The sequence below is a fragment of the Pygocentrus nattereri genome, chromosome 4, assembly GCF_015220715.1.
Source record: "Pygocentrus nattereri isolate fPygNat1 chromosome 4, fPygNat1.pri, whole genome shotgun sequence".
Classification (NCBI taxonomy): Eukaryota; Metazoa; Chordata; class Actinopteri; order Characiformes; family Serrasalmidae; genus Pygocentrus; species Pygocentrus nattereri.
The window spans coordinates 23,241,879-23,264,732 of record NC_051214.1 but is presented as its reverse complement, the minus strand read 5'-3'; the positions used below and the strand labels follow the sequence as shown (position 1 = coordinate 23,264,732).

At 38.9% G+C, this 22,854-nt stretch overlaps 1 protein-coding gene across 1 annotated transcript; it reads right to left on the bottom strand.

Moving 5' to 3' along the window:
* Nucleotides 1-875: 875 nt before the first annotated feature.
* Nucleotides 876-22,399, bottom strand: LOC108440960 (adhesion G protein-coupled receptor F4-like). Its single transcript, XM_017720176.2, has 15 exons — nt 22,377-22,399; nt 16,812-16,832; nt 16,414-16,517; nt 16,225-16,289; nt 15,886-16,016; nt 12,091-12,276; nt 10,922-11,116; nt 8,119-8,274; nt 7,137-7,315; nt 6,862-7,032; nt 5,060-6,418; nt 3,411-3,452; nt 3,204-3,263; nt 3,007-3,070; nt 876-2,689 (listed from the first exon to the last, which is right to left on the bottom strand). Exons 3-15 carry the CDS (start codon nt 16,504-16,506, stop codon nt 2,622-2,624), a joined length of 2,769 nt encoding a protein of 922 aa, XP_017575665.1. The 5' UTR covers nt 16,507-16,517; nt 16,812-16,832; nt 22,377-22,399; the 3' UTR covers nt 876-2,621.
* Nucleotides 22,400-22,854: the final 455 nt, after the last annotated feature.

The following is a 22,854-nucleotide window of genomic DNA, read 5'->3' as shown; positions in this document are numbered from 1 at the left end:
TCAGCAGCTCCAAAATTGAGCCCAAGTCTTATTGAACTTGCAGCAAAGAAAGGATGCCAGGTGTCTAGTTAAAGCAGATAGGTAGGTTTAAAAGACCAAGCAACAGGGGGAATTTACATTTTGCACATTTCAAGTATCATGCAATATTTCCAGGTGTACTGCAAGTGTCTATATTTTACCGTTGAAGTTTTTGCATATTTTGAATAAACAATGGCCAGCACAACATTCATTAAAAATGAAATAAAAAAAAATTGGTCTAAATTTATTTGGATAGTCCACTATAGCCCCCTACAAATTATCTACAGATGTTCAAATTGTTAACAAACGATCTGTTGATTAACCAAGGTTAGGATTTGGACCAGGGTTACAGCTAGGACCAGGGTTAGGGTAGGGTTTAGGTTTTGGCTTGAGGTTAAAGTTAGGATTAGAGCAAGTTTAGAGTTAAAGAAAATGATGGCGATTTAGCAGATATTTTGTTGAATGTAACTTAACTATCTACAAAGCATCTAAAGTGGACTATCCAAATAAACATTTTTTCCTTTGGCCCACAGATTTGTTGAGATTTTCTAATGTGGCCCTTTTACTTGTTGTGTTTAACATCCCTGTTCTAGACAAATCAGTTTCTTTTTTCATCCTTATAGTTGCATCACTTTTTTAATTTCTATTAGACAAAAGCTTCTTGGTTAGAAGAATATTGGTCCTTATTCACCAGTATCTTCTGTATTTTCTTAAATATTCTTGATAAAAGTCCTAAAAAAAGTCCATGTCCGATTCACAACTTCTTAAACTGCAGAACTGTTCAGACCTCTGTGTGAGAGTGTAGATTCTGTTTTTACCTAAGAATAAATCCCAAATCAAGGTTAGCATATTCAGCATATTGAATAACTGTTTAATGGCAATTTCATCAGGTAATACATCTTTAAAGCAAATTAGTTATATTGAATACTTATTACACGTGAGATGATGTGAGCCAAGCGCCCCACAGAGCATTTGTTAGGTATTGCCATTTCAATATTGTTAGACTGAAGAAAAAAAACCCACATGCCATTATTGTAGTAAATCAGGCAGAGTGCTTTCAAACCATGAATCATGTCACTGGTGTAACATCCAAAAAAATTTAACATAAAAACCCCAACATGACCACTAAAATACATTAAGAAGGGTGTATATACTTATTAACGTCTTAAATCACAGACTCATTAATTCTGAATAAATCATTCTGAATTCAATCAAACTGAAACACTTAATATACTTCCAGGTGGAAGACTGGATACAGTGTGGAAGCAGCTCAACTTAGTAACAGTAACTACAAAAAGAACTGACAAAACATTGGCAGTAGTTGAAAAATCTTCTGTCTGAGGCTTTAATGTTGAATGTACCCAGGTTTACAGTGGATTATTTTTTAGGTTTTCAATCTGTCAAAAGCAAGTAGAGCTGCTATAACATATAAGATTTCCCAGAAAAGAATCCTTCACCAAATAACATTAACACTAATAACCAATAAGAACACCAGAATGTGTCAACTACAATATTGAGAATTTGAGAATTACTTTGTTAAAAAGTTCGCTAAAACTAGTGTTTTTAGATGTATGCTAGCCTCTCCAGAAAGTGCGTTTTGGCTCATGTTTTGACCAAAAAAAAAATTTACACATTGTAGACTTTGTGTGTGTGTGTGTGTATGTAGAATGGTGCAGTATATTGTTTTATGTCAGTCAATTTGTTAAGCTAACTGGCAAGCAAGGTAGCTAATTAGCCAAATGAAACACATAGAAGACACTTTAGAACGGCATAAAATGGTCATCAAAAAATTAAATCATTATTAGAATTATTAGAATAATCTGTTATTAGAATGGTTCCAGTGACCTCGTCAGCAGAAAAGAAATAGAACTCAAACATTCCATTGGTTCCACTCTGGGTCAGATATGTTCTGGAGGTGCAGTGTAAAAACACCTTTATAATCATTGTGTCCCAATTCAGGGACTGCGGTGCTGTGACGCAAACAGAAAATCCGCTGTAGAGCAGACTGTCTCATTTTGGTTCAGCTTTCACGAATCTAAGCAGCCTTTGAAGGACATACCTTAATATACCGTGTCCTTTGAAGGATCCAGCCCCTGAATTGGGACACACTGCATGTCAATGCTTCTTTATTAAGCACTACAACAAAATGTGTGGCTAATGCAGATTATTTAACCAAAAAATTAAATACTCAGAGTCAAAGTTTTCAACATGGAAAAATTAATTTAAGAATAATGGCCAACTTTAGTAGCTTACAGACTTACTAATATCAACATTATCGCCATTAGGCGCATCTAGCTGGTCAAAGTGTGAATATTCAGTGGTACATACATTTCATCACAAGTTCACAGTTTTTTTTCCCAATTTCTTGGTTAAATAATTCAAGATTAGTGTGAAATTCTGATGTACCAATGCAGAGCTACTGCCATTATCCACCTGGAAGTTCTCTGAAGTTCTTGTGACATAGGTTTGATTTGTCCTGTACATCTTGATGAACTTTTCATTTGTTAATACAACAATAACAATTATAAAAATACTTTTTTTTGGCAGATATATAATGTATACACATAAATAGGCTCTGTGGAGCAAGCTTGGGTTCAGTTATCTTAAGTGCTGATAAATGTATCTGAAGCTGAAGCTGTGAAACCGCTGTTGTCTGATATGTTGTACCCATCTGCAAAAGACCAGTTTATAATTAGTAGTAGATTCATTGCAAAACAAGATTCTGCACAAATGTTTGGTGCAATTTTGAAACTAATCAAATGATAAATAAAAAATAAGTGCTAAGTGATTGTACAGAAAAGGATGTCAAACATGCTATCTAAGGATGTATAATTAGGCAAAATGTTATCTAAAGAAAGAAGTAGGCAACTTTCTTTGTTCTATCTAGCCTTTGGTGATGGCAGGGTAATGGTGTGACAAAACTGTTTTAATTACAAATAAATTTCAGTTTTCATATCACATTAATTAAATATATGTTTCTTTACGTACTTCTCCGTCGGAACCTCTGAAGGAAAGCTAAGCCACTTGAGGAAGAAGGTCCCGCACTTGTGCTCTATAATGTAAAACGATGAAAGATTCAGTATTGTTAATGTTAAAGTGTAAGTAGCTTTGAAAGGAAGAATGCTTTAATTAAAAAAAATCTAAGTAAAAGCAGACTGCAGTAATCTGATATAAAGGGTATTTACCCTAGTGCGGTTAGAGCTGCGGGTCACCAGTGACAACTTTCCTGCCAGTGCCTCACGAATCTGCAGCCACAACACAAGTGAAAGAGTTGTTAGTGTTTTTTTTTTAAAACAGATACGTGTTTAAATATTATCAGCTCGATAGTCAAAGAAAGTAATTAGATCATGATAGTATTTCTATAATTGTCAAGACTCACAAAGAATACATACCTTACTATCCAGCAATGTTCCAAATACCAAAATGAAGAAACCCTTTGAAGAGATTAAATGAAACAGTTTTAAATTATAAATCAGATTTAAAGTATCAATCAAACATAAATTCTGTTACTGTAGAATATCTAACATAATAGAATAATAAAATATAATCAAAATCATTTTGTTAAGTTTCCACTAAATATTTGTAATATATCCATTTTTGTACTTGTAGTAGCAGCATGTACTGTGTCCTCCACAATTACTGGCAGCCTTGTTAGAAGTGAGTAAAAAGGCTATCTGTCTGTCTGTCTGTCTGTCTGTCTATCTATCTATCTATCTATAACAATGTCACACAATTACTGGTACCCCAACAACATCTTATGATTAAAACGTGATGTATTCCCAGTTATGTTTCTAAAGCACATCTGAGTATTTAGGAACTCTTAAGTGGTTAGCTATAGCTTCTTTTTTCTCTGGGACATAAACATAAGGTGACCTCCAGGCCAAACACACCAAGGCATCCTTCAACATGGGGAAGGTCAAATAATGCACAAATAAAACAAGACAAAAGCTGCTGACCACCATAAATCAAACAACTGCTATAATAACTTAAAAAATCAAGAAATGCAGACAGCTGTGGCAGTGAGAAGGATGGTTTGAGAGGCAAAAAAGGATCAGAGGAGAGTTACAGGAATACTGGTTGCATTCTGACCAGGAGATTTTATAACAAAACTGGCTGCCTTATAGTTGAAACAGGGTCATGATTGTCCAGATAATAATATGGGTCATACCACAAAATACACAAGTTTTGATTCACTAAAGACAGGGTAAAATGTTTTGCAGGGGTAAACTTGTCTACTCAGCAGAATGCTACTGAAAACCTTTACTTGGTGCTGTTATCACTGAGAAAAAAGCCAAACGTGAGTGTAACTGTCATGTTTTGAGAACTTTAATAAGTTTGCCTCATATTTAACATTTCCAGTGTTAGATCAAGCTGTTTTTTTTTTTAAACTCATTTTTACTAGGGGTGTCTACTATTGTCAATTCCTGAGAAAAAAGGCCCTGGCAATGTCACTGGGATGGTACCCCTCATGTCACTAGGGTGGTACCCCCTATGGATATGTCTTCAGCACTTTTAGTAAGGGACCAAAATTGTGTGATATTGTTAGAGAGATACAGGGTGAGTTAAAAGTCACAGGACACAGTTTTATCTTATATTATTTTTTATTATAGACTTTTATCTCTGGGGTCATCTCGAGCAAATTGTGTATGCTGAGAAAATCCGCAACAAACACCACCTTCATTGTGGAGGCTTGTGACAGTATAAAAAATAAAATAAGATAAAATGGTGTCCTGTGACTTTTGACCCTGTACTTCAGAAGTTAATTGACTCTATACACCTTTTCCTGACTTTTTTCCTAACTGAGAACATTTTAAAAGAAATACTTCCCTTTACCCTCAGAAAGTGAATATAGCATAAACTAATTTAACATTTACAACTGGATCACGATCACACCTTGCATCTTGTATGAGCCTTGGTGAGCAAAAATTTGCCATATTTTTTACCTTTTTTTTTGAGAGTGTAGAGGACACTGTGTGTTACAATTACAGAAAATATAAGCTAAAATAAAACAAATATAAATGTAAAGAATATAACATTCTACCTGCAGTGAATTAAGGATTGCAAACACAATGTGAACTCCTAAAGCAGATGACACCATGGTCCCAATGCCGAATCCCCAGGTCAGACCAAAGAAAGGTGTTAAAATGGCCACACATCTGGCAATCACCACTAAGGCATGTTTCTCATCTGGTTGAGTGGCAGCACCAACTCCCCTCCTTAACATCTTGTATAACACCACAACAAGCACCAGGAGGTTTACAGCTACAATAGTCAGAGCAGGAATCACAAACGCCAGGAGGGCCTTAGTTTTGAACCAGTTCAGCCAACAGGCGTTCTCCTCCTGGATGTATCCTCCACCTCCAGCTGTTACTGCCACAGTGATGACAGCTATGAGTAACGGGGCCCCATAACCAACAGTAAACGCTATGGCCATCATCTTGCACTTGGACATGCCAGAGAACACCATAACAGTCCGGTAGAGCAGCAAGAGTGCTGAAAGCAACATCCAGAAGAAGAGAGCAAGATAAAAGAAGTGAATGAAGAATGTTGCTGTACTGCAGGGACCCACTGGTGTCTTCCCTCCTTCTTTAACAATAGCTGCTCCAATGATGAAACATATATTTGCAATCAGGAGGGACAGAGCGATGTTGACTATGGAGACGTGGCGCATGTAGGATGTGTCATTCCTGGTCATTGTCTTCCAAATAATGCCCTCTATGATGAGGCACAAAATCAAGCTGCCCATTGAAATGCCAACACCAATATATGTGATGTAGGCTAAAGCAGGATTATCCAAAAAAAAAGGAGACATCAGGATTGAGAATGGGGTTGCGTGGTCGCATTCACACTTAAATTTGCCAGTTTGGTTGACTATAGGCTGTACTTTACATCCAGTTGAATCCCATCCTCCAATCCCATCCAAAAGACTGAAGTTCCAAAAGACACACTGAGGGTTTCCCAATGACGTCTGATTTAAGTCAAAGTTAAGAGAGATGTTCTGAACTGTATTGTTCAAAATTACTGCAGCCACATTTCCATTGACGACGACACCAGCTATACTGCTTCCATTGCTGGTTGCATTTCGAACAGGCAAAATATTGTCGAGAGCTTCAAAAACTATGATGGTGATAAAAGTGAATTCATTTTTCGCCACCCCTGGGATCTCTATTTGTGTTGTTAGATTTTGACCAAATGTTCCATTAAAAGAGTTACTAAAATTATTTTTTTTAAGTTGGATGCTTGGAGTATTTATCTCCAAGCTTCGATTCAAGAGTCTCCCTCCGATAGACTCAACAGACTTCAGAAGTTCAGAGCTCGCATTCTTAGTTGCATCGTTGCTGTTCAGTGTATCCCATGTTGTATCGTTTGATCCAATGGTTTCCAGTGTTTTTAGGAATTCCTTGAAATTAAATACAGCACATGTGGACAATCAAATTTATTAGGCAACATATGTTTTTACCAAAATCACACTGTAGCAAAGTCTGAGGTTATTTGAAGTACAAATAATGTAAACTTTATTGGTAGACAATGTCAAGGTTAATTCTAAATTAGTTATTCACTGTTGCACTTTGAATATCATATTGTTGCTGAGTTGCTGAAGAAACAAAACGTTGTATCTATAAATCGGGTAACTTCACAGGTAAGGGAAAACACTTTCAATTTATAATAGAAATTAATGTAAAAAGATTTTTTCCAAGTACATTTGGACCGTTCTATTGATCAATTCACTATGAAAATTCTGTACACAAAAAAAAGGGATAGAGTTTTGTTCCAACAGTGACGATATACTGAATTAAGTAAGTTATAAAAACTGTTAAAACAATGAAAATGAATATACAATACCTCCATGGTCGTCTGGTTAAGTGCAACTGTTTGTGAAAGACTTGCAATGGTTTTCAGCAAGTCAACAATCGTTAATACAGTCGCAGTAGAGTTTGTTATATTAGGAGCATTGCTCGCAGCAACAGTGCTGAGATTAGCCACAAACTGTGGGATTTCAAATGGGTCTAAATGCTGAACATAAGGGAAAAGCACAAAACATTGAAGTCAATTAAATTGCCTAATTCAGAAAAAAATATCATTTTTGAAAATGATCTTTCAGGATAAAACTGCATTACCTCAGCTTGTAATTTCAGATCCTGAATGATGCGCAGGACACAGTTATCTACTACACTCCAAGGTCCTCCTCGTGTTTTACATGTACCTATTTTATTACCAGCCATGCCTTCAGGACAGGGAGCATACCTCACATCGTTCACATTTCCAGGTCCAAATGTTGAGTCATTGCAATCGGGATCTAAAGAGAAATGCATGAGTAAATGCATGAGCAAACATGAGAAGTTGAAAACACAGGTTGAAAACATGGTGAAAAATTGTAAATAACATGCACACACGGTTGTCTAAGTACACAGACAGTCCTAAAAGCAAAACTTGACTTTTTAAAAATTGTATTAATTGTTTTGTCAATAAAAGCTTGGTGTGCTATCTTTAATATGTTTTGTCATGATCATATTTATTCTGGCATACATGCATTCTTGGGAGAAAGAGGAGGAAGAATAGGGGACTGTCACGATGGTGATGAATCACTGTATATTACAGTTTAAAAGAATAAACATTAAACGTTAACTATTGTAATCCTATGTTTAAATACCATAGAGAACTGGTATTTAAGAGAAACTTTGGATTTGTTTTACACTAAACTATGAAAAACTAAAACTATGCAAATATGTTTGTTCTGTTTGTCATTTCTTGCCTTATTCGAGTCTACTCACTAGAATTATTCTTTAGTGTAGTATGACAGCTTCTAAGACAGGAAATGCCTGTAAATGAAATTTTGGCAGGCACTGTCCTCATCACAATGGCAGAGGTCTACTATAGATCAGATACTGCTTCTTATTCTTTGGACATATTTTGTGTCTGGCAAACACTGAAATCTCTAACACTACACAGAATATATATTTCCAAACCAAAGCGTTTTGTCTTCCTTCCAAATAGTTGCCCTCTTTGTAATAAACACACACTGCACATACAACAAAATTAAAGTGGGCTGGAAAAACAAAACTGAAAAAAGAAGACTCTAAAGAAGGACTGATTACTCACTCTTATCAGTGGATGTTGTTATCTGGACGGTCTTTGAGCTGTAACTGAAATTACTTAACTGCTTTAAGCTGAGTTGACATTTAAATTCTACTGGATTGTTAGTAGTTGGACAATTGTTTGTGTTGATTGCATATTTGCAGGAGATGCATCCTGTACCTGTGTAACACAATTAAAATAGTCAGTTAAAAAACCTGGGTTTCATGCACTTTGTAAAATGATGGTTAAAGCAAAAAAAGTGATGTCTTTTCAGCCCTGAGTGTGTGAACAACATGCATCGCCTTGTGTTTACTCTGTATTATCTATGCATTTCCTTTCTGTTTGACTGAACGTATGTGCCGAGGTAATGAATTACATATACTGTTGTTGCTATTTTTAAATACATTTTCCCTACAACAGTATTTTTGAAAATTAATTTGAAGTTAATAAAACATAGCACTTGAGTTCATTTTTACTGAAATACATTTACTTTGCTACTTTAATTTTTTACCAACATTACAGGGTAAAAATAAATCATAAGCACATCAGTTCACAAAACAAGCCGAGATTTCTGCTTTTCACAACCCAGCTTCAGCTTAAGGGATCAGCCACCTAGCAAGCTGATCCTAGCTAAACAGGTACTGCACTTACTGTTTTCTTACTTTGCTTTTTTCAAATAAAATGGTGGCAATTTGTTTAACTTAAAATCCGTCACATATATTTTATTGGAAACACCTGTGTGCTAGCTGTTTCAGTTAGCATTAATGAAAAGCCATAGCCTATGATTTAGCTCAGATTTGTTGCTCGCACAAATATTTTTTAGTCTTAATGGTTTAAATAGTAATCTAGTCAGACTATGGGTGGGGTACAAACTTTGATGAGCGCACACTGTGCACAGACAGAATAGATTTCACCTCTCATCAATAAAGAACCATTGGAACATCACTCCAGCAGAGTTTAGACAGTGTTGTGCTGTAATATTCAGATCATTGTTCGGTCTGCCTGTAGAAAAAACTGTAAAGCTATCACATCTGGACTGTCACCTACTGAAAACCTTACTTTACCTTACTTTATCTTATGTAAAAATACATTTACTCCTCAATGTCACCACAGATAACACTACATCATCAGAGACTTTATTCAGTCAGCTCATCACAGAACACAGCCTATCTCTGCTGTCTCTCTCACTCTCTTTCTACTTCTCTGCCTTTGTATGTGTCTTCAACTGTGTGAAATAAAGTAAAAATACATTTCTGATTGTATATGAAGTAATTGGTAAATACCAATACATTCCTGAGTTGAAAAATAACAAATCCAATGAAACCAAAATCTGACATTACTTAAAACAGAGAACGTCTGAGAGCTGAGTCTAATCACAGTAGGTTCTGTACATTAATCACACATCTTTCTGTTTCATATCTGAGGTACAATGGGTGGTAGCCCATTAGCGCAAATTAGCTAAATTAACTACCTGGCAAACACTCATAAAAGAACATTAGTAGCAGCTTTAGGTTTGATAAAGCACTAACATACTTATTATTTTGAAATAACACAGTAAAATGGATATTGTAGAAGAAGACATAGCTCAGATTAGTTTGCATATCAGCTAACAGTATCTCCATAAGAAAGACATGAATAACTTGTGCAACGGATCTCACAGTAGCTGCCAGGGCCTAATAATATATAATAATAATAATAATGATAATAATAATAATCATCATCATCATCATCATCATCAGTGGGGGGCATGGGGTAGAGCCCATCCCAGCAGTCACTGGGAGGAAGGCAGGATTATGAAGAACACACCTTATTCAAAACAACTTATTAGAAAGCAGTTACCATGCGTTTTATTTTATAATGTTATTCCAGAAGATTTTATCTCCTACCAAAGGATAACACCGCCTCATTCCCTATCTACATAGTAATTACATAATCACTTGATAATATTTTGAACCAAGTGACTTTGAAGGTAGAGCACATACACAAACACATATAGAGCTTAGGTGGGATGTGGCCATGCAAAGTTGTTGCATGGTTTAGTAGTAGTTGTGTTCATTGGAGTAAATATGTCAGAAGAGGGTGGACTTTAGTTTACAAGTGGTTAGAAGTGTCTATGCCCCTCAGTGTTTCATGTCAGGGTAGTGCTACGCTGGGTTTTTCGCTGCCTGCTGAAGAGCCTGTTGAAAATAAAAGAGCTTTTCCCCTTACATGCAATGCTGTCTATGTATTCTTCTGCACCGACCCTACAATATACTTATATCAATTATACAGTTCTGCAACATTTTAGCAGTTTTGCTAGAGTTGAGCTTTGCAGTTTAGCAGAGTTAAATTCACTCCTAATTTGTCTTTTTTTGTGTCTATTGGTCATTTGCACTCACAGAGTGTTGAATTTGACTGCTTAATGTTTTGGTTAATACCACTAATAATAATGACAATAATAACATTATGAAGAATTGACATGACGGACAGATGCATTTGACAATTAAACATGTTTGTATTTAACTGTTGCTTGTCTTTTGTCATAGTTTCTTGAAATGGTGTAGAATCTGAGCCCAAATGTAACCTTGAAATGTTAACGTTTCGACTTTTCTTCTTTGACCTTTTTATGACTTTGCCTAATTATCTCCAGAGATAGGAGAAGCTATCTTTTCACACAAAACAGCAAGGTATACTGTTTTCTCTTGACATCATCAGAATTTGAACTAATCATCCAGATTCTGTATTTTATTTTACAGCTTTTATCTATTTATAAGTTATTTAGACAGACTTTGTGTTCAGAATGTATGTCAATGTAAATCAAACACATAAACATGTCTGTGTGTTTAACCTGTTTCAGGACAATCTGCAGATTCTTTCCATTCTAGGGTATAGCTGCTCTCAGCACAACACTGCACTGTGACTGTCCTGCTGTCACATGGCACAACGTAATCATATTTTTGGATATTTGGATATGGCTGAACTGTTATTTTTTGCCAGATGATATAGGGCACTGAATTCACAGTCGTACTGCATGCATATGTACCTGTGAAAGCAAAGAAAAACATGAAATAAGATGTCAAAAAGATTAAATTACATAAAAAAAAACAAATATGGACATCTCACTATTTAAACAGCTACAAAAACAAACACCCTACTCTCACAAAGGTAGATATATCATGTTTAATTACAAGTTAATTACGATTATGTAACCTGTGTGAAGTGGATGTGCAGAATGTTTTTTGCCTTATAAACCATATACTGTAGATTTAGAATACAGAAAATATCAGTGAAGATGGTCACTCTGGTCACTGAACAACTGCAAGAGGAAAACTGGGAACAAAAACTTTTTTCATTAGCTTTTTTTAAGTTATCCCCAGCATGTATACTCCGCTTGCCCTGCTGTGTTGCACAAAAAAGGAAACGGCATAGAACATGTGGTAAGTGAGGTGCTGTTTCTCTGAAGATTAGAGCCTGTGTTTTTTACTGTACAAACTACCCATTTTGACACAGTGCTTCCAAGTAAAGCTCCTGGACAAGGAAAGTGGATTTCACAGCAGTCTTTGCAGTTGAGGTATGCTTATCTGCGACCTGTTCATCCAAAACAATTCTTGTTTAACTGTTGTTACTTGGAACAATCTACTTATGGAAGTCAGAAGTACTTTTTCCTCTAGGCAATGTAAAAATAAGATTCAAACATTTTTATGTATTAGTGTTCAAAACCGACTGCATAACCAGTCAAATGAAATATGGTTGCATGTTTCTATGTTGTGACAGTCCTTTTTTAATGGAATGATGCGACAATGAAACACCATAGAAAAATGATCACCAAACACTTCTCCCAGAAATCTAGCTTCCTGCACTTTAGTTGCAACACCCAACACCCCCCACCCCCCTCAAAAGGTTTGGACTGAGCAGAATGTTCTCAGTTTGTGAACCAGCTTTGGTTAAATGATTCCATTACATGTAGATGCTTTTAGTTTCACTAGTATTAAACTTAATTGATTAACTGAGACTTACCACTGTCTGTAGGCTTTGCACTTTTTAAAGTGAGTGTGTGCTGAGCATCATCAATTACATCATTTTTGCCAATGACAGTCCCATCCTTGGTCCATACTATCTGGTTAAAACCTTGTTCAGGTTGACAGTTCATTATCATATATGTTTCAGGATATATTGTGCCTCCGCTGTATAGGCCATTCTCCACTGAAGTAAAAAAAACAAAAAAAAAACAAGTTTGAGTTTTTTTTGTCTCTCTCATTACATTTACAGCATTTGGCAGATGCTCTTATCCAGAGCGACTTACAATTTGATCATTTTTACATAGGTAGGCGAAGGTAGTGTTAGTTGTCTTGCCCAAGGACTTTTATTGGTATAGTGTAGGGTGTTTGTCCAGGCAGGGATTGAACCCCAGTCTACAGCGTGGAACATGCTACGCTATACCAATCTTTACATTTGCGGCATTATGTTGGACAAATTTATCAGTTTTACAGCTTGATTAATGATGGGACTGCACATGGTTATATGAACATACATACACAAATATATACATGCACGCATACAGACATACCAGAGTTATCTCTAGGAAGCTTTGGTGCCAGTCCCACTGTCCAGGAATGATTCATTTTGACAGACAAATGAATAAAGTTCTGGTCATGTGACATTATTTGGTCTAATACTGCATGGAACCCTACAGTGTGTTATCATGCTGAGATGATTTAGCCTTAAAACATGCCCTTTATTTATCATATTATATTATGAGGCCAGGTTTAAACTGGAGAGCCACAGCAATAAGAACATTCCTTCACATTTCTTTGCTTAACACTATGGGCAGTGTGCAAATGACAGGTATATGCAGGCTGTTGTGAGGGATTTTACCATTAACAACATTGCAGACAATACAACTTCTGGGGTTGTATTACAGAAACTTCCCATGTTGCTGTCTTACCTTAAGAGCTTACAGGCACAAATAAGACTTTCCACAAATTTGTATTACAGAAGCAAATCTTATCCCAATTTAGGAATCTTATCTTATCTCAAGTCAAGAAATCTTAACCTACTTGTTTGAGGTCGACATTCAACTGCCATGTCTGTTACCTAGTATCTTACAATCTTACAAGCACAGCTGAATAGTTAACACGTAATTAAAAATAATCAAGTTAGTTAGCCAGAAAGCTATCGTTACTTATGTAAAAAAGGATAAAAAAAAAAAAAACAACGCATGATAAACTTGAAGTTAAGAATATTGTGACAGCGCTTCGTGCTGTTTATCAGAGCGCCACTGCTCTCCAGTTTCAGCTTTCCAAATGTTTTAACCAACTGTGCTAACATTATTCTTCCTGATAAACAGCCATATACTTGTCTCCTCATTATTTAATACCATCATTGTAATATTTGAGCTACTGAGTTTAAAGGTAATAAAACAGGCTGGTAGAGATTGTGTTTGCAGCATCTGGGATTGTTAAAATGCTGTTAGAAAAAAAATAATTAGTTAAAATGCCATTTTCATTGTAGATAAACGTAACGTTATTATGCTAGTTGGAGTGAGCTGCTATGCTGCCTATCACTGCATAAAATGATAAAACAGTTAGTTAAAACAGAAGTTAAAACGGTCATTAAATTAAGACAGTACTTAGGAAATCTTGTGTAGTCAGGATGTTTGTGTAATACTGATATTTGGAATTAATGACAAGATTATGAACTTAAAAACTGTTGCTCTGGAATAGCTTCTGTCCTAAATTCAGTCCTAACTGAAGTTGTCGTGGTGACTAAACATATAAGATTTCAGATTTAAGAAGTTTCTGTAATACAGCCACTGGCTCCTATCACCACAACTTTAAAGGATTTGTTACTAAGTTTCTCTATAATGAACTATGAACAATATGCTGAACAAAAAATTTTTTAAAGGTCATTGTGTCTGGAAGGAGTTTTTATCAGTCAAATACTGGCATTTACTTATGGGACCCTAAGGCATACATAAAGTCACATGTAAAGAAGTAAGTACACCCCATGAAATGTTTCTTTTTTGACATATGTGGATATATGAGTGTTTGATCTTCAGTTAAGCACTATAAACATTATGTAATAGAACAAGAATAGAAGTTTCACTTTCCAATCGTTTTTATTAAAAAAACAAAAAAACAGATGTCTATTGAAAAAGGAAGCACACTCCTGGCTTCAGCAGTGGTACTGCCCAGTATGTACCAGTTTTTAATACTTATTGGGAGACAGTTTGGCCCTTTGCACCACTGTGCAATGTTAGAACCCTAAGGTAATTCTGTGTAATCTTTTGGTATATTGGTAATTTACAATTGCAAAGTATTCACATGACACAGTCACACATGCCATAAGTTGTTATTTTCATGAGACCCTGGACTACTCAGATCTGTCATTATTTGACATATAAATGCTAACAGAATTTTGATATATTAATGAACTCAGGAAATTTTTGATCCAAAATGTACTTAGCGCCTGCAAAAATGTCCACATTTTTGCTTATATAGATCTTGAAAAAAAATAATCTCAAATAAATTTTCAGCAATGGTTTGTCTGTGAGGTAGACTTTTGATGGTAATTAATTATATTGCTTATTATTAAGTAAATAAATATTTAGCATAAAGTGGCCATGTTTTTTATTGATTTTCTGTCCTCTCAGATCCACACTGAGTGCTAAAACTGGTGTTTAACGAATCTCTGTGTTGATTGTATTCTGGTCTGTCATGTCTGAACCCCGTTTTCTCTGTGTTGGCTATATGAACCTGGACTGTCTCGACTATGACCCCGGATTTGCCCTTAATAAATCTCGCTTATTGCGTATGGCTCATCGATCCTCGTTACACACTCAAAATGAATAAAAAATGAAAGAGCTAATTTATTATTTTATATTAAAATTTTTCATATTGTTATTTATCTGTTAAATTGTGGTGTTAGTGAATGTTTATTTTGAGGGAAAGACTGCACTCAGGCTTGTGGACTGGAAAATTTTGCTCATGGTGATGCAAAAAAAAAGCAGCTACAGCTGAGCTCAAGCTTAAAGCAGAGGAAAGTAAGTGTGTGTTTGTTTGAATTATATTTTTAGCTTATATTAGGACATTAGCATGTGCTGCTAAGACTCGTGTACAGCCAAGATGGTACAATGGATTAGAAATTCTGTGTCTCCCAAGGTGGTTTGATTTTTGTTGAAAGGCCAAAATGACTTATTAACATTCTGACCCCTGCACTAGATTTTAATGTAGTGTGCCACCACGGACTGTCCAGGCACTGCATTTCTGCACTTTGCAAAGTTCTGCCTTTTGCGTTCCGTCAACAACATGCTCTCAGTTCAAATCTAGAAAATCGATTTTTGACATTTGTGAATAGATTCAGAATCATCCATGTGTATATCAAAGAATTGATTTTTCCCCCGACCCCTATTTCCTAGATATTTATTCAAACTTTAGTCTTGCCCCAAAGTTCTCTTTATATAGTAAAGGATTCCTCTAGATACACCATCCAAGTAGGACAAACTTGTGCAGTCTTTTTTTTAATGGTAGATACATGCATTTTTACATCACCAATAACAAGAGCTATTTGCAGATCCTGCAATGAAATTTTGGATACTATATTATTTTCCCCAAACTACTAGCTGTATCTTTCACATATGCAGTAGTACTTTGCCTGGGATAGTGGGATATTACATTCTGAGATCCTGATTTTAAGCAACATGGCTCTGATGTTACCCTGGTGGAGTATAAAGATCTGTGTCATTACTAATTTGTATCATAACTTCTGCTGTAAACATATGATAAAAGTTAAAACTGAAAAAAAAACCCTTACCACTTCGAGCAATACTATTTACTTTATATCCATTGTTGTTGAGATTGGTTATGAGTTTGTTGTTAGCTGGTGCCAAATCAATTTGATCACTAGCTGTTTCTATAGTGAAGTCTGCAATTACACTGCCAGACCTGTTGAAAACACAGAGATTAACTTTCAATGCATACCAAAAAGGAACTGTTTAACAAAAAATCTCCAAAACCTTTCATCCCTTTCTATGTCTGCAGAGTTACTGGCTGTATCAGAAGTTGGAACAAATCCTAATTCCCTAATTCTAAACACTTAAATTGTATACAAAGATGAGCTCCTGAATATAGTCACACATTTGTATAACAGTACCTGAACCTGGTTACAGTCGCTGAATTCTTCTTGTAGCCAGTTACATCTTTATAACTGTCTTCAATCTGAAAAACGGGCAATTTATTTCAATTTATTTGAGAAGCACATTGTTACAACATCAAACACAAGCATAGCATCTAACACAGATTCAACCATAAAAATATTGATCACATCCTATGCAATACTTACTATTTTCTCAAAAATGGACTTTAATTCTTTGAACTTTGCAGTGTTTGGATCGGTGAGCTCAAGGTCAAATGTTTGGTCTATTGTCAGTGACATACTTCGTTTGACTGTAAAAACAAAGACAATTAACATGGCCCTGGACACACAGCCATCCTGAAAACTACAAGGTCTTCATGTAATTTGCTTTAATTCATAGAAATCTAAGCTTCTTATGTTATGGGCTAAAGATTTATAAACCATGAACTCAAATGGATGGTTTTTAAAATCAAAATTTCAAATTGATTTGAAATTCAAGAAATATTAAACAAAGTAAAATATTTGCTGCTTCAGAATGGCAGGCTATTGCCGTTATATAGTTACAACAGCCTTCAAGCTTGAACTGAAAAGAAAGGAAAAAGTACCTCTTGGGGCCGTTGTTGCTGCTGTAATGGTCAGAGAAATGAAAAAAGCACAATCATTAAAAACCAAACAGAAAGGTATGTCAAGATTCCAGAAAAGGAATAACATGTCAAACCAACAGTCTTATAAATATTAAAGATTATGAAACAAACACTATTTAGCAAGGTACAGAGTACAGTAAAGAACTTGTACAGTTACTGTTTTACATGTCTTACAACAACATTGGTGCATATTTATAACTGATCCACAGGGTGTGTGAAGTCAATACAACTTATAGTACAATTATGTTCCCTGACTAAGGCTACATTAAAAGTGGCCCAAATCTGATCTTTTTATATGTGACTAGATTTGTAGGCTGATATTTCTGTACCAAAAAATGAGAGGAGACTCATCGCAGCCGCTCCGTGTTTGAAGAGGTTTTGAACGAAATGGCCAATTGCAGTGGGAGGAGCCGAGGCTGCAGCGTCAGAGAACAGTTTAAATAACCCAAGGACACAAACCACAGAAGTGGCCCTTTTTAAGGTGAAATCAAACACAATGTTGGTGATGAGCCCAGCTGTCTACCACTGGAAGTTCATAAACACTCCTGTGATGCCGGTGAAGCTGGGAGCGACTAGTTTTTGCTAGTTGTCATGATTGTTCACCTCTGGATGAGCCACGTAAAGCACTGTTCTTTAGCGCATACAGGTCAGTGTGGGAGCATGGTCTGTTCAGACTGATGTCGCATGTAGATCACATTTAAAAGATAATGTGAACACCTGCTTTGTAAATGTAGCCTAAAGGTACTGAGATGTACACTTGACCGAACTGCCCCAGTGACAGAGAAGTACCTTTATTTCTGAGAGTGCACAGTAGATGGTATTTTTTGGGCTATGCACAGTGCTGGATGCTGATGCTGAGCTCTGGATGCTTTTCTTACTTTGAACTTGAATTTCCTCTGGGTGTTAATTTTGCAATAACCCTGTGCTCTATTATTTTTTATATTTAGTGTTGCTCTTTTCTTTAATAGAACTTTATTTAGATAATTCTTGAAAGATGGTGTCTTTTGGAAGAAAAAACTTTTATGCAAAAGCCAAATGCAAAAACTACTCTCTTATGCAAAGGTTTGGGCACCCCTGGTCAAATTACAGGTTTTTTTACATCCTCAACAGGGAACCAACAAATATGGTACATTTCCTCAATGGTTTATTAACATATTTGGGAAAATATTATGTGACACATTTTATGTTTTCCTCTCCTTGGATCACCACCTTATCATGGTGGAGGGGTTTGCGTGCTTGAATGATCTTAGGAGCTATGTTGTCTGGAGCAAAAGCTCCTGGTAGGGTCTCCCATGGCAAACTGGTCCTAGGTGACAGGTCAGACAAAGTGTGATCCATAATAACCCCTATGAAGACAGAAAAACAGGACTTGTGTACCCTGCCCGGAACAGGGTTACCGGGGCCCCACCCTGGAGCCAGGCCTGGGGGAGGGGCTCGCCAGCGAGCGTCTGGTGGCCGGGCATTTACTCATGGTGCCCGGCCGGGCCCAGCCCGAAGGAGTTACATGAGTCCCCCCTCCCATCGACCCACCACCAATGGGAGGGGCAGTAGTAGGGGTTCGGTGCGTTGTGGATCGGGCAGTGTCCGAAGGCGTGGGCCTTGGCGTTCTGATCCTCAGTTGCTGAAACTGGCTTTTGGAACTTGGAACGTTACCTCACTGGCGGGGAAGGAGCCTGAGTTGGTGCGTGAGGTTGAGAGATACCGGCTAGATATAGTCGGGCTCACCTCAACACACAGCTTGGGCTCTGGGTCCAATCTCCTTGAGAGGGGCTGGACTTTATTCTTTTCTGGAGTTGCCCATGGTGAGAGGCGGCGGGCAGGTGTGGGCTTTCTCATAGCCCCTCGACTCGGTGCCTGTATGTTGGGGTTTTCTCCGGTGGACGAGAGGGTAGCTTCCCTATGCCTTCGGGTTGGGGAACGGGTCCTGACTGTTGTCTGTGCTTATGCACCGAACAGCAGTTCAGAGTACCCAGCCTTCTTAGAGTCCTTGGGAAGGGTGCTTGAAAGTGCTCCTCCTGGAGACTCTATTGTCCTACTGGGGGACTTCAACGCTCACGTGGGCAATGACAGTGAGACCTGGAGGGGTGTGATTGGGAGGAATGGCCTCTCTGATCTGAACCCGAGTGGTGTTCAGTTTTTGGACTTCTGTGCAAACCACAGTTTGTCCATCACGAACACCATGTTTGAACACAAGGATGTCCATAAGTGCACATGGCACCAGGACACCCTAGGCCACAGTTCAATGATTGACTTTGTAGTCGTGTCATCGGACTTGCGGCCATGTGTTTTGGACACTCGGGTAAAGAGAGGAGCTGAGCTGTCAACTGATCATCACCTGGTGGTGAGTTGGATCAGGTGGTGGGGGAAGATGCCGGTCAGACCAGGCAAGCCCAAACGCATAGTGAGGGTTTGCTGGGAACGTCTAGCAGAAGAACCTGTCAGATTGATCTTCAACTCACACCTCCGTCAGAACTTTGACCAGATATCGGGGGAGGTGGGGGACATTGACTCAGAATGGGCCATGTTCCGTTCCTCCATTGCTGAAGCGGCTGACTGTAGCTGTGGCCGTAAGGTAGTTGGTGCCTGTCGGGGCGGTAATCCTCGAACCCGGTGGTGGACACCCCAGGTGAGAGATGCCGTCAAGCTGAAGAAGGAGTCCTACCGGGCATGGTTGGCCTGTGGGACACCAGAGGCAGCTGGCAGGTATCGACAGGCCAAGCGATCTGCGGCTTCAGTTGTTGCCAAGGCAAAAACCCGTGTATGGGAGGAGTTTGGTGAGGCCTTGGAAACTGACTTTAAGTCGGCTCCGAAAAGATTCTGGCAAACCGTCAGGCGACTCAGAAGGGGAAAGCAGTGTGCCACTAGCACTGTATATAGTGGAGATGGTGTGCTGCTGACTTCGACTGAAGACGTCATTGGGCGGTGGAAGGAATACTTTGAGGACCTTCTCAATCCCACCGACACATTCTCCAGTGAGGAGGCTGAGTCTGGGGACATGGGAATAGGCTTGTCCATTACTGAGGCCGAAGTCGCTAAGGTAGTTAAGAAGCTCCTTGGTGGCAAGGCTCCAGGGGTGGATGAGATCCGCCCTGAGTTCCTCAAGGCTCTGGATGTTGTGGGGCTGTCTTGGCTGACACACCTTTTCAACATTGCGTGGACATCGGGGGCGGTGCCACTGGATTGGCAGACTGGGGTGGTGGTGCCTCTTTTTAAAAAAGGGGACCGGAGGGTGTGTTCCAACTACAGGGGAATCACACTCCTCAGCCTCCCTGGCAAGGTCTATGCAGGGGTACTGGAGAAGAGAGTCCGGCTTATAGTCGAACCTCGGATCCAGGAGGAACAGTGCGGGTTCCGCCCTGGTCGTGGAACACTGGACCAACTCTTCACCCTCTCCAGGATTCTGGAGGGTTCATGGGAGTTTGCCCAACCAGTCCACATGTGCTTTGTGGATCTGGAGAAGGCATTCGACTGTGTTCCCCGGGGTATTCTGTGGGAGGTGCTTCGGGAGTACGGGGTACATGGCTCTTTGCTACGAGCCATTCAGGCCCTGTACAAACAAAGCTGGAGTTTGGTTCGCATAGCCGGCAGTAAGTCAGACTCGTTCCCAGTGAGAGTTGGACTCCGTCAGGGCTGCCCTTTGTCACCGATTCTATTCATAATTTTAATGGATAGAATTTCTAGGCGCAGTCAAGGGATGGAGGGTGTCCGGTTTGGTGACCTCAGGGTCACATCACTGCTGTTTGCAGATGATGTGGTCCTATTGGGGACATCAGGCCGCGAACTTCAGCTTTCGCTGGATCGGTTTGCAGCCGAGTGTGAAGCGGCTGGGATGAGAATCAGTACCTCTAAATCCGAGACCATGGTTCTCAGGCGGAAAAGGGTGGAGAGCCCTCTCTGGGTCGGGGATAGGCTCTTGCCTCAAGTGGAGGAGTTCAAGTATCTCGGGGTCTTGTTCACGAGTGATGGTCCAAGGGAGCGGGAGATTGACAGGCGGATTGGTGCTGGGTCAGCAGTGATGCGGGCTCTTTACCGGTCTGTTGTGGTAAAGAAAGAGCTGAGCCATAAGGCAAGGCTCTCGATTTACCGGTCGATCTACGTTCCCACCCTCACCTATGGTCATGAGCTTTGGGTAATGACCGAAAGAATAAGATCGCGAATACAAGCGGCCGAAATGAGTTTCCTCCGCAGGGTGTCTGGACTCTCCTTTAGAGATAGGGTGAGAAGTTCAGTCATCCGGGAGGGACTCGGAGTAGAGCCGCTGCTTCTTCACGTTGAGAGGAGCCAGCTGAGGTGGTTCGGGCATCTGGTTAGGATGCCTCCTGGACGCCTCCCTCGGGAGGTGTCACAGGCGAGTCCACCTGGGAGGAGACCCCGGGGAAGACCCAGGACACGCTGGCGCGACTATATCGCCCAGCTGGCCTGGGAGCGCCTCGGAATCCCCCTTGGAGAGCTGGTGGAAGTGGCTGGGGAAAGGGAGGTCTGGGCTTCATTGCTTAGGATGCTGCCCCCGCGACCCGAACCCCGGACAAGCGGAAGATAATGGATGGATGGATGGATGGATTTTATGTTTTCTGAGTAAATATATACAGTTTATCAACTTCAGTTTTTGTTCTTGTGTAATTATATATATGTAATAGGATGAGAGTAAATCACATTTGCATGGCCTACTGTCTTTCTAGCAAGCTTTTCCGATTGTAACAGAGGCTGTGGAATAACATATGCTAGGAGCAACTGCACCCACACTGCATCTGCAGCTGTATTCAGTGTACAACGTCACAGGAACTATCTTGTAATATCTTAAATACTACAACTATCTTAAATAGTTACTGTACCTTATACATAGTTACAGTATTAACTAGTAATTATTGTGGGATAGTACCTGCTCAAATCTAATAATACTGACCTGTAATCTCATAGCACTTATATAAAGATAAATCTTTTAAAGATAAATGGGCATCTGCTGTTTAAATACCATCACATTACAGAAGCAGTGTCTGCTGAATGTTTGCAGTTAACTGAATGTTTGGACAGTTGGCATTTTATTTGCAAATGCAGGGTAAATACTCTCCTACTGTGGGTAATTACATACCACACACCTCCTGTTACAATCAGAAAAACATCAGTTCAGAGTAACAGAATTACTATAATTACATAATTAACATAATTGCACTCAATACAGAGTGTAATTCACGTGAGAGAAAATATTCTGTTACAACTATCAAGAGCATTTGTGAGGTCAGACACTGATTTTGGACGAGAGGGTGTGGCTCACAATCTCCATTCTGGTTAATGCCACACTGAACTCACCCATCCGTGCCTTTATAGAGCTTGCTTTGTGCACTGGGGCGCAGTATATATGGAATAAATAATGGGCTTCCCAAAACCATGTTTCCACAAACTTGGAAGAGTAGAATTGCATTAATATTTACGTTCACTGGAACTAAGGATTCTAGACCAACCCTAACCCAGTTTTACAGTATGATATCCTCTAGTCAGTTTTGACAAATATAAAGAGATTAATCATACCTGTTGTGGCTGTGGTCCCTGTGGTTGTTGTAGTGGCTGAAATAATGGTGGTAGGAAAAAAAAAAGAAAGTGCTAAATGATTTCAGTCATTCAGTCTTTGTGTTGTCCAAGATGCTCCAGTGAGGGGAAAACTGGATCAATTGGTTAATCTTGTCTCTGCTCTGCTCTCAACGAAGGCGGTCTCACTTTCTCCCTATCCTCTACCTTATCTCTCCTGCTTCGCTTCTCCAGTCTCGTCTAGTCTACTGTCTAAGGAAAATGGATTTGATCAAATGGTCTCTCAATGCAATTGACACCATCTTCTCGATGAGAAGTCTGGGTTTGGGGGAACCAGCCTGTCCTGCCGGAACGTTTGCAGCTGGCTACACAATGGATGCGCGGGAGAAGTGGCGAGTCGTGTGCCTGGCGGCTCTTTCCGTGGAGGACATTGAGGACGTCTACCTATTCGGAACCATGATTACAGGTGTTTTGCTGATTG

Coding starts and splice junctions, on each gene's coding strand:
- LOC108440960 (XM_017720176.2), bottom strand. CDS start 16,506: ATGTCACTGACAATAGACCAAACATTTGACCTTGAGCTCACCGATCCA. Junction 16,017..16,224: donor GCGACTGTAACCAGGTTCAG/GTACTGTTATAC, acceptor TGTTTTCAACAG/GTCTGGCAGTGTAATTGCAG. Junction 2,690..3,006: donor TCAGAGGTTCCGACGGAGAA/GTACGTAAAGAA, acceptor GGTCTTTTGCAG/ATGGGTACAACATATCAGAC.